At 37.2% G+C, this 14,942-nt stretch overlaps 1 protein-coding gene across 1 annotated transcript in view; it reads right to left on the bottom strand.

Moving 5' to 3' along the window:
* LOC126248368 (nipped-B-like protein) overlaps positions 1–14,942 on the bottom strand; it is a 125,247-nt gene that overhangs the window by 66,328 nt on the left and 43,977 nt on the right. The window contains exons 12-13 of the mRNA XM_049949297.1: positions 14,610–14,924; positions 13,514–13,729 (exon numbers count right to left, since the gene is read on the bottom strand). Coding sequence (XP_049805254.1) covers positions 13,514–13,729; positions 14,610–14,924 — 531 coding nt within the window. The remainder of the gene's footprint in view (positions 1–13,513; positions 13,730–14,609; positions 14,925–14,942) is intronic.

Here is a 14,942-nt window from a genome sequence, read left to right as displayed (position 1 = left end):
AATCTGTGCACACTGGGTGCCACACATGCTCACAGATGACCAGAAAGCTGCGAGAATGGACACTGCATTAGCATTCTCCAGAACCACAGAAGAGGCAAGCTCTCGCATAGAATTTTTGTGTTACACATCAATGTATGCACACATACTGCCCAGAAGAGATAAGCCTTACTGCATGAGAAATTCTAGTGGGACATTTTTCAGCATCGTTCCTACAGTCTGGATGTGGCACTGTCAGTCTCTCTCTCTCTCTCTCTCTCTCTCTCTCTCTCTCATTTCAGAAACTGGTGGAGCATCTTGTCAGTAAATGCTTCACAAATGATGAAGATCTGAAGGATTCTGTTGTGACCTGGATGAACAGCCTATGTTTTTTGAAAGACTGAGACAGTTATCCCTTAAATTTTAATTTAGATATTGTCTGTAAGTGTTTCATGAATGAGATTTATTCACTTAGACTTTACATCAAATTCTCAGTTTATTTTATCAGTAGTTTGTCTGTTAATATAACCAAAGGCCTTACTGAAATCTGTAAACATTGCTACAAAGTCTTTTGAATCCATGAATAATTTACCTTTTATAAAACCACATTGATATTCACCAAAATGACTGTCCAATGTTGTTTCCACTTTGTTTATTAGAATCTTGGAAACTATTTATTGTAAAACTCATAACAGTTAAGTTCTTCTGTAGTTCTAAATGTCTTGCTTATAATCTTTCTTGTGTAGTGTATGTATTTAGGCTGCCTTCCACTCACTTGCGATTTTTTTTCCATTTTCAAGATTTCTTTAAATAGCTCTCTATTATTTTTTTTCTTTTTTTTTTACTATTTCAAAAGTTTCACTTTAATAGTCTTCTCCTCTAGCTTCATTGTTTTTTGATGATTTTAGTTAGTTGTTCAGTTTCTTTGATAGACAGATGTAAATTTTCTTTTAGACTTTATTGTTTGAGGATTTCAGCTTGTGGATTGGTTTTGAACAGTTAAGAAACTTATCAAAATGTTTTGCAAGTATTCCACAATTTTCAGGTTTGCTCAAGCCAAGTCTGCCATTTGCATTTACTAAACAGACACTTTCTGTTTAGTGTCCCTTCAGTATGCCATTGTAACAAATACAAAGTCGAGATTTAAATTCACAGATAAGATCAGGTTCGTAGTCCGAAATTTGATTTCTATTTGTGGTTTACATCACAAGGCTTTTCCTCTCTCTCTCCACCATTGTTGTTTGGAAGTTTCTGGGTTCAAATCTTTATTAAATTTTCATATAGCTCCCCTTAATGATGAATGCTTGGTTAATGTCTTAAACAGGGGCAAGAGCAACAAAAATTTTGCAGCTGTGTTCTCACAAAGTGGTAATTTTGACTTACGACAACTTAATTTTGTTGAAATTGATGTGAATAATTTGGGAATTGGTTTTTGCAGAATAGTTACCGTTTCAGTCTTCACTAGAGCTTAATTTTACTTAATGATGGTGAACTGCTGTTTGTGGTGGTAGTCTGTAGGTACATTACCTTTGTTCTATGGTCATACAAAGACTTGTCCATAGACAAGTTCGCATATGTTTACTTCTTAAAAAATGTTATGTATGTTTTCTCTCTTTCATTGAGAAATTTAGATCAACAAATCTTACTGTGTATTTTTCTCCCATTTCTAATATAAATGGTGTGCTTCCATGTAAATTGACTATTTTAAATTTAGAATTGAGTTTTTATGGTGGATAATTATTTTCTCTCGTGCCAACACCAAATGTTTGCACTGCAGCACATGTGTGTCTTTAAAACAAATATTTCTGTGTTCTATAGCCTGCTGTATTCTAGAGCAAAGAGAAGTGAACATGAGTGAATGAGAGTAAAGCCTCAGTTACAACACAGTGAATGCAAGCAAATACAAGCTAACGAGCATTGACAGACAATCTGCCACTGTTCACAAACATTCCTTTGTACCTGGAACAAGCATTTACACTGGAGGGAAGGCAACTGAACATTAGAGAACAAGCATAGCATGCCAACTCTACTACTACTCACACAGGTTTCACACGATAACACTGATTACAGCTATGATATGAATCACTGATATTGGGATATGATTATTTTGTCCACTATTTTTGACAAAGCAAGCTAACTGGAGTAGGAATATAAGTATTACTGTGTACATAATTATGAAATGTGTGGAGGTAGTGCTCTTAAAACTGAAATGCAGCTGTAGCCTTCTTTTGCATTATTCTAAAACATGGCACATATGTCGGCTGACACCTTTCAGTAGTTCCTCTTAACACTTTAAGAAGAAATTTAAAAACAGAGCATTAATTACCAATGAATAACAAAGTAGTTCACATGCAAAACAACAGATGAATACTCTCTCTCCTTTGATGCTTCCCTAAAAAACTGACAAGCAGCTGAACATGAGCAATGATCAGTAAATACGTACTGAACACAAACAAATTTTTTTGCACTCCCCCACTGTTTACACCAGAGAGAATTTTTGTTTGCTTGTGTTTGCTCTGGTGAAAGTCAGGCCTAACTGAGCAATGCATTAGTGCTCTCTGCCATTCTTTCTATTACTTGGGCAAGTAACACCACATTGCTGATGTCACACAGATGTGTGCTCAGGCCTGTATTTATCATTGGCCACAGGCATCACACACAATACTGACAACCATATTTTAACGGGTTTTGTGATAATATTTACTATATAAGTGACGTATTAGTGGTTTCTTCATTCAGCTCTGCCTTTCTTCTGTTGTGACGTGACATTTGTGAGTGTTTCGTATCGAGCAACTTAACCTCTTGCCTGTGTTTACATTCCGCGCTGACCAGTTGCAGCTGTAGCGGCGCATCGAAAGCTAAGTACTAATTAATTGTTTGTGCATAGTGATTTATTTAGGAACTTTAGTAGTCTTCAACCGGTGTTCGTGGTGTTTTCTGGTGAAATAATTTCAGAAGAACCTTTTGGGAACTGTTTACAGCTCGTTACTGTGTGATTAGACGTTTGATTCTCTTTCTGTATTAGTCTTTTGTTACATTCACATTTGTTGTTTATTAATACTGTTAATAATAGTAGTTACTTCCCTTGTAGAGTAAGTTTGTGATTATTGTAGTCAGGTTTTTAGCATCTTCTTATTGTAGTAGCGGAACTTAGAAAAAGTAAAATTTTACCATGAGTGAGAAGTGTGGGCTTTGCCGTAGGTTCGTGAGTAGTGGATTGCGGTGTGACACTTGTTCGAAGTATTTTCACTGGGGGGAATGCAGTGGGGAAGCCAGTGGGCATTCTGGTGAGATCCTCTCCTGGAACTGCAGGTTATGTAGCAAGAGTAAACTGATAGAGGAGCAGGAGCGTAAGATCTGTGCCCTTCAGGTGCAGTTGAAAAACGCACAGGAGGAGCTAGATAGGATGAGGAGGGAGAAGGGGGTCGGGGAATGGGAGCTGGCTGTTGGCAAGAGATCTGCTAGGAGAAGAAGATTTTCAGATAGTTTTACTATTGGTGTTTACAATAGATATGACCAACTGTCGGAGTCTAGTGGAGAGGAATCTCTAGTAGCTGTAGATGTAGGAAGTATGCAGCAGACCTCAGTAGTTACTGTGCCTAGAACAGTTGCAAAGTCGAAGAGGAAGAAGAAGGTTCTGCTGTTAGGTAGTTCACATGGCAGAGGTGTAGGCCAGCAGTTGCAGGAAGTGCTGGGAAGTGAGTACCAGGTCACCAGCATTGTGAAGCCTAATGCAGGGTTGGCTCAGGTGACTGTTAACATAGGGGGGTTATGTAGGGATTTTACTAAAGAGGATCAGGTAGTGATTGTGGGTGGGGCTGGTAATAGTATTGGTAGGGATGGGGAGTATAACATAGATGGTGACCTGGAAAAGATAGCCACTCAGACTGGCAACACGAATGTGCATTTCGTGGAACTGTTTCAGCGTCACGATCGGCCTCATCTTAATACAGCTGTCAGGCGTAATAACATGAGACTTGGGGGTGCGCTGATGACAGAAAGCATGAGTCACATTTCAGTGGTGTCGGTGGAGTCTATCAGCAGGACGGGTTTCACTAGACACGGCCTGCACCTCAACAGGTATGGGAAGGGGAGGTTGGCAAAGCTTATAGGTGACAGCATAGGTGGGGTTGGTGGGATCACTCATGGGAAAATTCCTGCAGTAGTGTGTGTTAGAGCTGCACCTTTTTTAGATTGAAGTCAGCTGATAGGTATTCCTGCTTAAGGGAAGTCTCTCTAACAAGGGAATCACTTTTGACAAAGCTTAGGTATCCGAGTAATGAGGGAATTAGTATATTTCATCAAAATATACAAGGTATTAGGGATAAAGTTAGTGAACTGCTTATAGATGTTGACTCTGAAATTATTGGTATATCTGAACACTTCTTAAATAAGGAGATAATTCAGAGGCTTCCTTTACCAGGATACAGGTTGGCTGGCTGCTTTTCGAGGAGCTCTTTGGGGTGTGGGGGAGTAGCCATGTATGTGAAAAACGGCATCGCATTTGAGTCAATTGATGTTTCAAAGTACTGCACTGAAAAGGTGTTTGAATGTTGTGCAGGTGTGGTTAAATTTAACGGAGTTAAACTTGTAACTGTTGTTATTTATAGATCCCCAGACTCCGATTTCACAGCATTTTTGCTAAAGCTAGAGGAGGTTCTTGGTTCACTTTATAGGAAATACAAAAAGTTAGTTATATGTGGTGACTTCAATATTAATTGTATAAGTGATTGTGCAAGGAAGAGGATGCTGGTAGACCTCTTTAATTCATATAATCTTATGCAAACCGTATTCTTTCCAACGAGAGTGCAAGGGAACAGCAGAACAACCATAGACAACATTTTTGTTCATTCCTCATTACTAGAAGGGCATTCTGTTAGAAAAAAGGTGAATGGCCTTTCAGATCATGATGCGCAAATTTTAACTTTAAAAGATTTTTATGCTGCAACTCGTGTTAAATATAGTCATCAGCTGTTCAGGAAAGCTGATCCGGTTGCTGTAGAGACCTTTGTAAACCTTATAAAGGAACAAGAGTGGCAAGATGTTTATAGCGCTCAGACAGTAAACGATAAATATAATGCTTTTCTAAAGACCTTTCTCATGCTCTTTGAAAGTTGCTTTCCGTTACAACGTTTAAAACAGGGTACTAGCACAAACAGGCAGCCTGGGTGGCTGACTAGAGGGATAAGAATATCTTGTAGAACAAAGTGGCAATTATATCAAAACGTTAGAAACAGTCAAAATCTAAATGCAGCAGCCCATTACAAACAGTATTGTAAGGTGCTTAAAAATGTTATTAGGAAGGCAAAAAGTATGTGGTATGCAGATAGAATAGCTAAGTCTCAGGATAAAATTAAAACCATATGGTCAGTCGTAAAGGAAGTTGCTGGTCTGCAGAGACAGGTCGAGGATATAGAATCAGTGCGTAGTGGGAATGTCCGTGTTACTGATAAGTCGCATATATGTACAGTATTTAATAATCACTTTCTGAATATAGCAGGTGAACTAAATAGAAACCTAATTCCAACAGGGAATCATATAGCGCTCTTAGAAAAAAGTGTTCCGAGACTGTTACCTGGAATGCTCCTCCATGATACTGACAAGAGGGAGATTGAGTTAATAATTAAATCACTAAAGACCAAGAACTCTCATGGATATGACGGGGTATCTAGCAGAATACTGAAGTATTGTTCTATGTATGTTAGCCCAGTACTTAGCCATATCTGTAACTTTTCCTTTAGGATTGGTCGGTTTCCTGATCGATTAAAATACTCGGTAGTGAAGCCACTTTATAAAAAGGGAGACATTGATAATGTTGACAATTTTAGACCTATTTCTATGCCATCTGTGTTTGCTAAAGTTATCGAGAAGGTTGTATATACAAGGTTACTGGAGCATTTAAATTCACATAATTTGCTGTCAAATGTTCAGTTTGGTTTTAGAAATGGTTTAACAACTGAAAATGCTATATTCTCTTTTCTCTGTGAGGTTTTCGACGGATTAAATAAAAGGTTGCGAACGCTAGGTGTTTTCTTTGATTTAACGAAGGCTTTTGACTGTGTTGACCACAAAATATTACTGCAGAAGTTGGACCATTATGGAGTAAGGGGAGTAGCTTACAATTGGTTCACCTCTTACTTTAAGAACAGAAAGCAGAGGGTAATTCTCCGCAATATTGAGAGTGGTAGTGATGTTCAGTCCCAATGGGGCACTGTTAAGTGGGGCGTTCCCCAAGGGTCGGTGCTGGGGCCACTGCTGTTTCTTATTTATATAAATGATATGCCTTCTAGTATTACAGGTGATTCAAAAATATTTCTGTTTGCTGATGACACCAGCTTGATAGTGAAGGATCTTGTGTGTAATATTGAAACAGTAACAAATAATTTAGTTCATGAAATAAGTTCGTGGCTTGTGGAAAATAATTTGATGCTAAATCACAGTAAGACTCAGTTTTTACAGTTTCTAACTCACAATTCAACAAGAACTGACATTTTAATCAGACAGAATGGGCATGTTATAAGCGAGACGGAACAGTTCAAGTTCCTAGGCGTACGGATAGATAGTAAGCTGTTGTGGAAAGCCCATGTTCAGGATCTTGTTCAGAAACTAAATGCTGCTTTATTTACCATTAGAACAGTATCTGAAATAAGTGACACTTCAACACGAAAAGTAGTCTACTTCGCATATTTTCATATGCTTATGTCGTATGGTATTATTTTTTGGGGTAATTCTTCTGATTCAAAAAGGGTATTTTTGGCTCAAAAACGGGCTGTTCGAGCTATATGTGGTGTAAGTTCGAGAACCTCTTGTCGACCCCTATTCAAAAATCTGGGAATTCTGACATTGCCCTCACAGTATATATTTTCTTTAATGTCGTTTGTTGTTAGCAATATTAGCCTATTCCCAAGAGTTAGCAGCTTTCACTCAGTTAATACTAGGCAGAAATCAAATCTGCATGTAGAATGCAGTTCCTTGACTCTTGTGCAGAGAGGAGTGCAGTATTCTGCTGCATCCATTTTCAATAAGCTACCACAAGAACTCAAAAATCTTAGCAGTAGCCCAAACTCTTTTAAGTCTAAACTGAAGAGTTTCCTCATGGCTCACTCCTTCTATTCCGTCGAGGAGCTCCTGGAAGAGCTAAAAAATTAAGCAAATTCCAGTGTTACATTGTTGATTGTCTTCATTTAAACTTATGACTTGTCACCTGAATATGTTTTTTTTTCTATATTTCATTTTATCTGTTTCTAATATCGTGTTATAATTTCATGTATTGACTCGTTCCATGACCATGGAGATTTCTCCTTAATTTGGTCCCACGGAACAATAAATAAATAAATAAAATAAAAAAAATAAACTTTGTGTCTGGTTCCCAAGAATTTACTCAGTAGTAAGGTAACATGACAGAACAAGATTTAGATAACACGAATGCATGCAAACATTGCAATTTTGTGTTCACTACTAAATTGTTCCTTGCTGTGAACATGCACTTCATTATGTAATGATCTGGACATCTAAATATTTAATGTCCAACAGAGCTTGAAACTAAAGGGCTCTGATAGCAAATTCCAGAAAATAAATGTGAAAATGGCAGTTCAGTTTCTCAGCCACTATGCTGCTGCAGTCATCAGAATTCTTACAGCAGTAAAGTATTGCAGAGTGAGACAGAAGAAAACAGAGTTTGTTTTATAGAATTTATGAGCAATCTGTTTGGTGTCTGAATTGCAGGACACCATTTTTTTTCTAATCCAGGTAGGTGTGCACTATCAGAACAATGCCCAGCAGTAATGGAAACAATAGAAAGGGCAGAAGAAGTTTTAAGTACTGTACATAAAACTGACAAAAACATAGGTAAAATCACAACACCACTGTGCATCAGAGGACACAGACTGTTAATACGACTGCTAATTTTTTGTAAACAAATGGTTAGCATTAACTTTTTTCCCAACAATCAGATGAAATCAAGATGTCAGATAATTTATTTTCAGTGTACTGTCAGAAAGGTGGCTACAACCAGAACCAAACAGCAAGACTACTAAGATGCCTGTTCCTGACTAGCACTATTAACTCACTTATCAAACCTTCTGACACCTTTAACTGTGAAGATGACACTCATCAGGTACTGTTACTGAACAACTGTGGGATGGAAAAGGAAGATGATGAACCTCAGCTTTTGAAGAGCTCTGGAAATGAGAAAATCCTGCCTCAGCAGATGGAGAAGGGAGTACAATAGATTCTGAAGAATATCCTCCTTCCTCCTCACAGAAAGACCTTTCTTCCAAAAAGTGGGCTGTAGCATACTTTGCTGGCTTCCTAGCAGGTAGATGTATCTAGAAGAATGGTTGGTTGAGGTGTAAGGAGACATACACTTGTAGCAATAAGCTTCAACACAAGAGAGAATTATTTCCTCTCCATAAAAGTTATGTAGCTGGTAATCTGGAAGAGTCTTCAACTGGGCTCAGAGCTCAAACTACAAAGTTTAGCAATGTTACAGAAATGTCTTTACAGGCATGCAAGTCTTGTTTTGTACAGTTTATTTTTAAAAGAAATATAAAGTTTAGGATCTTTAACTATGTGAAATCTGCAGCTGAAAAATTTCACTGGCTGGATGATGAGGAACATGAAGAACATAGACTTTTTATTTTAAATTACCTTTTTAAATGCAAATCATAGTTTCAGAACAACTTTCAAAGAAAAGTTTCTTAGAGCTCCCCAAACTTAAGGAAACAAAATATGTGGTTTATTTATATTGTGTTGAAGTGCGAAATAAAAAGATCTTAGTTACAATGCACTAATGGGTTTTATTGTCTTTCCTTCATCACTCTACCTCATTGTGCTCCAAGGAAATAACAAGTTAAATTTGAGCAATATAGTACTGTTTATAGCAGCAGATGTGCTGACTCTAGGCATATACTACAACCCCTCACATATCACTCCCACAGAGATCATGAGGACTAGATCACTTACATTACAGCACACAGAGAGGCATTTGTAATATAATTGTAATCAGATACAAACTGTGGTTGTGGTTAACATGTGCAAAGGAATACTTATAAAGGAAGCAAAAAACTTTTCCTTAAACTTGTTTACTGTCTTAATGTGAAAAACATATTGTCATTATAATTTATCTAAACCCTAGGCAACCTATGCGAAGTGAAGGATTATGTCCATAGTGTCAGGACATGATACCCATGATGTACAAGGGTCATTTTTAAAGTAAGAACCAATATGTAAGGGGGAGAGAGAAACTTTACTTATGAACGTAAATTGTATCACAAACTACAATATGCACATTTTTTCACTTCTCAACATAGTCACAATGAACATTAAAACATCTGTCAAGTTGTGGCACCAGCTTTTGGATTCCAGCATCAAAGAACTCTCCTACCGGACCATTAAACCTTAGTAACAATTTGTTTCAATAGGTCATCATTTTCCAAGCACTTTCCACCAAGACACTCCTTCAGTTTTGTAAACAGATGAAAGTCCAATGGTGCTAAGCCAGGGCTGTATGGTGGATTATCCAGTAATTCCTAATGAAACTTGTCCAGTTGCGTCTTTATTCTTGCCACAATGCGAAACCGAGCATTACCGTGAAGCAGAACGGCGCCACTGAAGAGCAGCCCTCACCGGCAATTTTGAATAATGCACCTGAGCTTTAATAATTTTCACAGTACCTCTAAGCATTTATTGTCAGTCCTTTTGGCAAAAACTCTAACATAAGAATGCCTTTCTGGTCCCAAGAAACCATGATCATAATTTTCCATTTTGAAGGTTCTTGATTGAATTTCTGTGGTTTCATCAAGGAGTTTGAATAATGCCACTCACTGGATAAACTCACGTTTATTCTCTGGAGTGTAGTGCGGAATCTGCATTTCATCACTGGTCACAATGTGACCAAGAACTCATCACCATCCTTGTGATAGTACTCCAAAAACAAATAAGAATGTGCCATTTGCTTTCTTTTGTGTTCTTCTGCCAGCTTTTACAGCACCTATCTTGCACTTTTTTTTCTTCTTTTCTGTAGTGAAGTTTGTCAGTAACAACGGGAAAAGCTACTGATCTTGAAACTTGGGGAAATTTCTGATTCAGCTCACCAATAGTGAAGAGCCTGCTTTAGCAAAGTGCCTCATCAGTGTTTTGGGTCAAGCCTTCATTCGTGACAATAGGCCATCCAAATCATTCTTCAACACGAACATTTGTTCATTTTTCATTAAACAGCATACACTATTTATGCACATTTCCATCATTCATTACACCTGCACTATTAACTTCAACAAGCTGCTGTTGAATTTCAGCAGAACAAATTTGTTTGGCATTTAAGAACAGAATAACAGAGTGCACTTCACAATCGGCAGGATTACTGACTGGCATATCCACAAACAAAGCAGTATAACCATACAACCAATGCCTGATGAGACGTGAAACATAATGGCTACTTAGTGAGAGACTAGCCAAGAGTGGCTGACCATGAACAGACGTCACATGACGGGATGCATGGACACAGTGTGTTATGGGTTCTTATTTTTAAAATGACCCTTGCACTCAAAGCAGGAGCTGTGCTCAAATCATTTACTTGATTATCATTTATAGCAAACATTATTCTCCTGTTGTTCATCAGTGAAATTTTTATCTGATGCAGTCAAATCTCTGTGTTTTATCGTACATGTCCATTTTAGCTTCAGGCAGAGGCAATCAAAAGTACTAAGAAAAGCTGTAGTCTAATTTTCTACAGGACTTTCTCAAAACTGATATGTTTCCAATAGTTAATCATTGTTTATTTGTAGCTACATCAGTCAATGCGTATTTAATATGTGTGAATAAATTAACTGATTACATTAAAAGAAGCCGAGATGAAACTGTAAGTTTTCTGGTTTCCCCATAAACAGGGGAAAGAAATACAGTAGAAGAAGAATGGGTATCTTTGAAAGATGAAACATTGAAGCCAACAGAGGATCAAGTAGTAGAAATCCTGAGTAACAGAAGAGATACTGAATTTAATTGATGAAAGGAGAAAATATAAAAATGCAGTAAATGAAGCAGGTGAAAAGGAATACATACGTCTCAAAAATGAGATCGACAGAAGTGCAAAATGGCTAAGCAAGGATGGCTAGAGAACAAATATAAGGATGTAGAGGCATATATCACTAGGGGTAAGATAGATACTGCCTACAGGAAAATAAGAGCGACCTTTGGAGAAAAGAGAACCACTTGCACGAATATCAAGAGCTCAGATGGAAACCCAGTTCTAAGCAAAGAAGGGAAAGCAGAGGCAGGCCTGCTGAGGCAGGATGGAGAAGTCAGTTCGTGTGCTCAAGATCCATCTTGCACTTTATGTGTTTTGTGTGATGGATGGATTACATATCCAGTTACTGTTGCATACATTTTCCATTTTATATTGCTCATGATGGGTGGGCTACATATCCAGCTACTTTTACTCAACCTGATGATGCCACAAAAGGGTGAAACGCATTATTGCTAGTAAATAATTTCACAAGCCAGACTGTATTTATTCTGAAATAATTCAAAACCACTTGCTGTATCACCCTGCCACAATGGAATGGAATAATTTCTTGAGATACATTGCTCGGGAAAATGACAGCTGACCTTCACTACTGTTGGTTACAGGACAAACACACTTGGCTTGCAGCATTCTGGCCGAGCTGGCTTCTGCTCAATGGTAACAAACATTGGCGATGACACATCAGTGAAGAAAGAGCATGAGTATTACAGCGTCACCTGCGAAATCTGCCGTCGGACAAGAAAACTATGCAGTTGCCTGTTTTTTTTTGTTAAGGATGAGCAATCTGTTTCTTAAATTATGTGGGCTCGATTTAAAGACTTTTATATATATATATAAAAAAAATCCATCTAAAAATGCAAAATTTTGGTATTACAACAGAGTAGTGAAGCCAGAATGTCTGTAAACAAGCAAAAGTCTAACATTAAACTGTAATTTAGATAAATTACAAATAATGGAAAGGCAAATAATCAGAAAAATATAAGGGGCGATAGAAAATTTTCTATTTGAGGGTGTTGCTGCAGGGTATACATAATGTAGCATGACTCCAATGTAGGTATATAAGCACCGACATGAAGGTAAGGGATTAGTGTGGCATTTGTACACGTGGAAATGTGAACTAGTGTAGCGCTATTGCCAATCTGTCTAAATAGGAAAAATGTGTTGTTATTCTTTTCTTGAAGACACTGATCGAACTGGGAGGCCAGCCTCATGCAGAAGTTATGCCAACTCAAATTGGAGACACTTGAGCTCCTGCCCTATATTCCTGATCTCACTCCATGCATTTGCCCCAACCCCCTTTTAAAAAAAAATATGGACTTCTTCACGCAGCAGGACAGTGTTTTACCAAATGGTATGGTATATTCAACCTGATGCATTGGTGGGATGATTGCCTCAATGTTCATGGTCGTTCTGCCTGGTCGGTATATCAACTGTGGAGCGTATAGTATTTGAACAGAAATATTTTGACTGCCTCTTACATTACCTCAGAAAAAAGCTATGGAAGGTTGTAAATTATGAAGTAAAGACGACATTTATCAAAACACGGGAAACATATAAGAAACCATCAGAAAAAGAAGACACTATTTTTTTTGGACATTTAAACTGAATGCAAAAGAGTAGTTTAACCAAAGAGATCAATACTTGTGGGATAGAAAGTCAACAACAAGATGAATCCCAGAAGCAAAGAAGGATTTACAAAAAGTAACAGAAAAGCTGAAGAAACAACTGACAGAAAAATGTTGAGGGAAGAAGTATTGAATATGGAAGGATTCCAAGGGAAAGGAAGAAGGATTTAGCATTTAATGTCCTGTTAACATTGATGTCATTAGAGACGGAACGCAAGTTTGGATTAGGGAAGGAAGGGGAGGGAATTCAGCCATGCCCTTTTAAAGGGACCATCCTAGCATTTACCTTAACCAGTTTAGGGAGATTCTAAGGTAGGAGAGTGAAAAAAAAAACCTTGTCTGAAGTGGTCAGAAGACAGACATAAAAAAACATAGTTTACAGATGAATGAGTACAGGAAGAAAATAAAACATGAAAGAATAAGGAATTTAAATTAGCACATTGTCCTTAGTTGACCCATTTGAAAAGAAAAAGAAGTATACAATCCAGTTTTATACATATATTTTGTAATGTGATTGCTTGAACTAAAAGATGAAAGCAAGCTTTTGCCCTAAAACATGCTGCAAAACTCAAATGTCAATATTTGTATATGTTATTGTGCATTCTGTAGAACTTTGAATGCATTATGTTTCAAAATGGCAGTCACTAGAGATAAAAAAAATCCATTTATTTCTGAGTAAATTAAAATGGCAATTTTCAAGGTTTTCTTCCCTTTTTAAATGTGTGTGTTTCCTCTCAGCAATTTCAATGTGCCACTGCAATAATTTCTTTTAAAAGCATCTTTCCCTGCACATGCAAAGAAAATACATGGCACAAAATTTTCAAAATATTTGCAGTAATTTGATTCGTGTGAAGAACTAATTGTTGATATATGCAAATTATGCTTCACTTACAAGTAGTTTCCCTAACAAGCTGAGAAGGAGCTCAGTCGCTGGCCACTCAGGTTTGTTGACTGTTGTAAGCAGATCCTGGACAAAATTTTCAAACAATGGTCTGTAGTCAATTTCTTCACTTTTATTTCCACATTTGTTAAGGAAGACAGTAAGGAAATTTGCTGCAGTCCTCATGGCAGTTTCATATTTACTCACAATGAGAACATCACGATCCATCTGGAATCAAACATTTCAGATTCTTAGAAATAAATATCTCTACACTGAAATTACTATTCACCATAACAATCACATTAAACAGTGTAGGCAGAAAGAGAAAAATTCAGCACATAAGTTGCCAAAAATTTCAAAATCAACATAATTGATCTTATCATTTACTGATTGTTATGTGAGAATGTGAGAAGAACCACTTGCATAACAAAATGAGATGCACACTGTTCGGAGACACAACATAACTTCATTATTTGAAACTGTAGTTCATCATCAAATACAAATATTGTTAACTAGTTCAATTCCCTGGCAGAAAACTTCGGTGGAGAGAAGTAGAAGAGGTTAGTGTAACATTGCAGAAATTGCTTAGAAGCGAAGGGAAATTATGTAAAAATATTTTCTGTGACTAAATGGCCTTCACTTTTTGACTGTATGCCATATTTTATTACATGAAACACTGTTAGATTTTAAAACTGCAAACATGCAATTGATCACGACCAAATTCTCTAGACTGAAACATTGTACTACTATGAGCAAAATAAGTTTTCCTCACAACTAAAATTTCTGTTACATCAGTAATTCTGGCCCACAAATCTCATTACAATGCTTGGTTAAATGTGAAAATTTTAAAATATTTTGTGAGTAGAATGTGACAGTTATTTGAAAAGGAAAGAAAATCAAGACAAATGAATTCCTCTTAACCAGCCTCCTTAACCACTAAACAAGTGATTGTTCTAAACAATGCTATGCATGGGCAAGTCTATGGGAAGGTAAAGAAGGTACTGCTTTCACTACAAGATTTGCCATTGTAGCTTCATACACATATCCCATTCTGAACATACTTTGAAACAGTTTAACTTACAGCCCTTAACAACAGAGTTAACCTTACATTCACTATTTTCTCCTTGTTTTCCTCCTCATTTTCCTTTGGATCCTTGTCTTTCTCCTTCTCCTTTTCTTTGTCTTTCTTTTCATCTTTCTTTTCCTCTTTGAATTTATCTTTCTTTTCAGGTTGCTGGAGACGTTCTGGAAGCACTACCACACACTGAATTAGTTGCAGAACTAAAGCAGTCAACATCTGTATGTGTTCCTCTGAATTGAGTCGATATGTCCTTAAGCTCCGTTTACTGCTTGGTAGCCTAGCAATTGATGCCAAAATGTCATCAAGCAACAGTCTCCGGTGTTTTTCATACTTGGTAAAAATCTGTAACATTTTTGAAAA

This window comes from Schistocerca nitens, chromosome 3 (genome assembly GCF_023898315.1).
Source record: "Schistocerca nitens isolate TAMUIC-IGC-003100 chromosome 3, iqSchNite1.1, whole genome shotgun sequence".
In the NCBI taxonomy this organism is placed as follows: domain Eukaryota; kingdom Metazoa; phylum Arthropoda; class Insecta; order Orthoptera; family Acrididae; genus Schistocerca; species Schistocerca nitens.
Note: the sequence above shows the minus strand (reverse complement) of the source record. Positions and strands in the feature narration are given on the sequence as shown.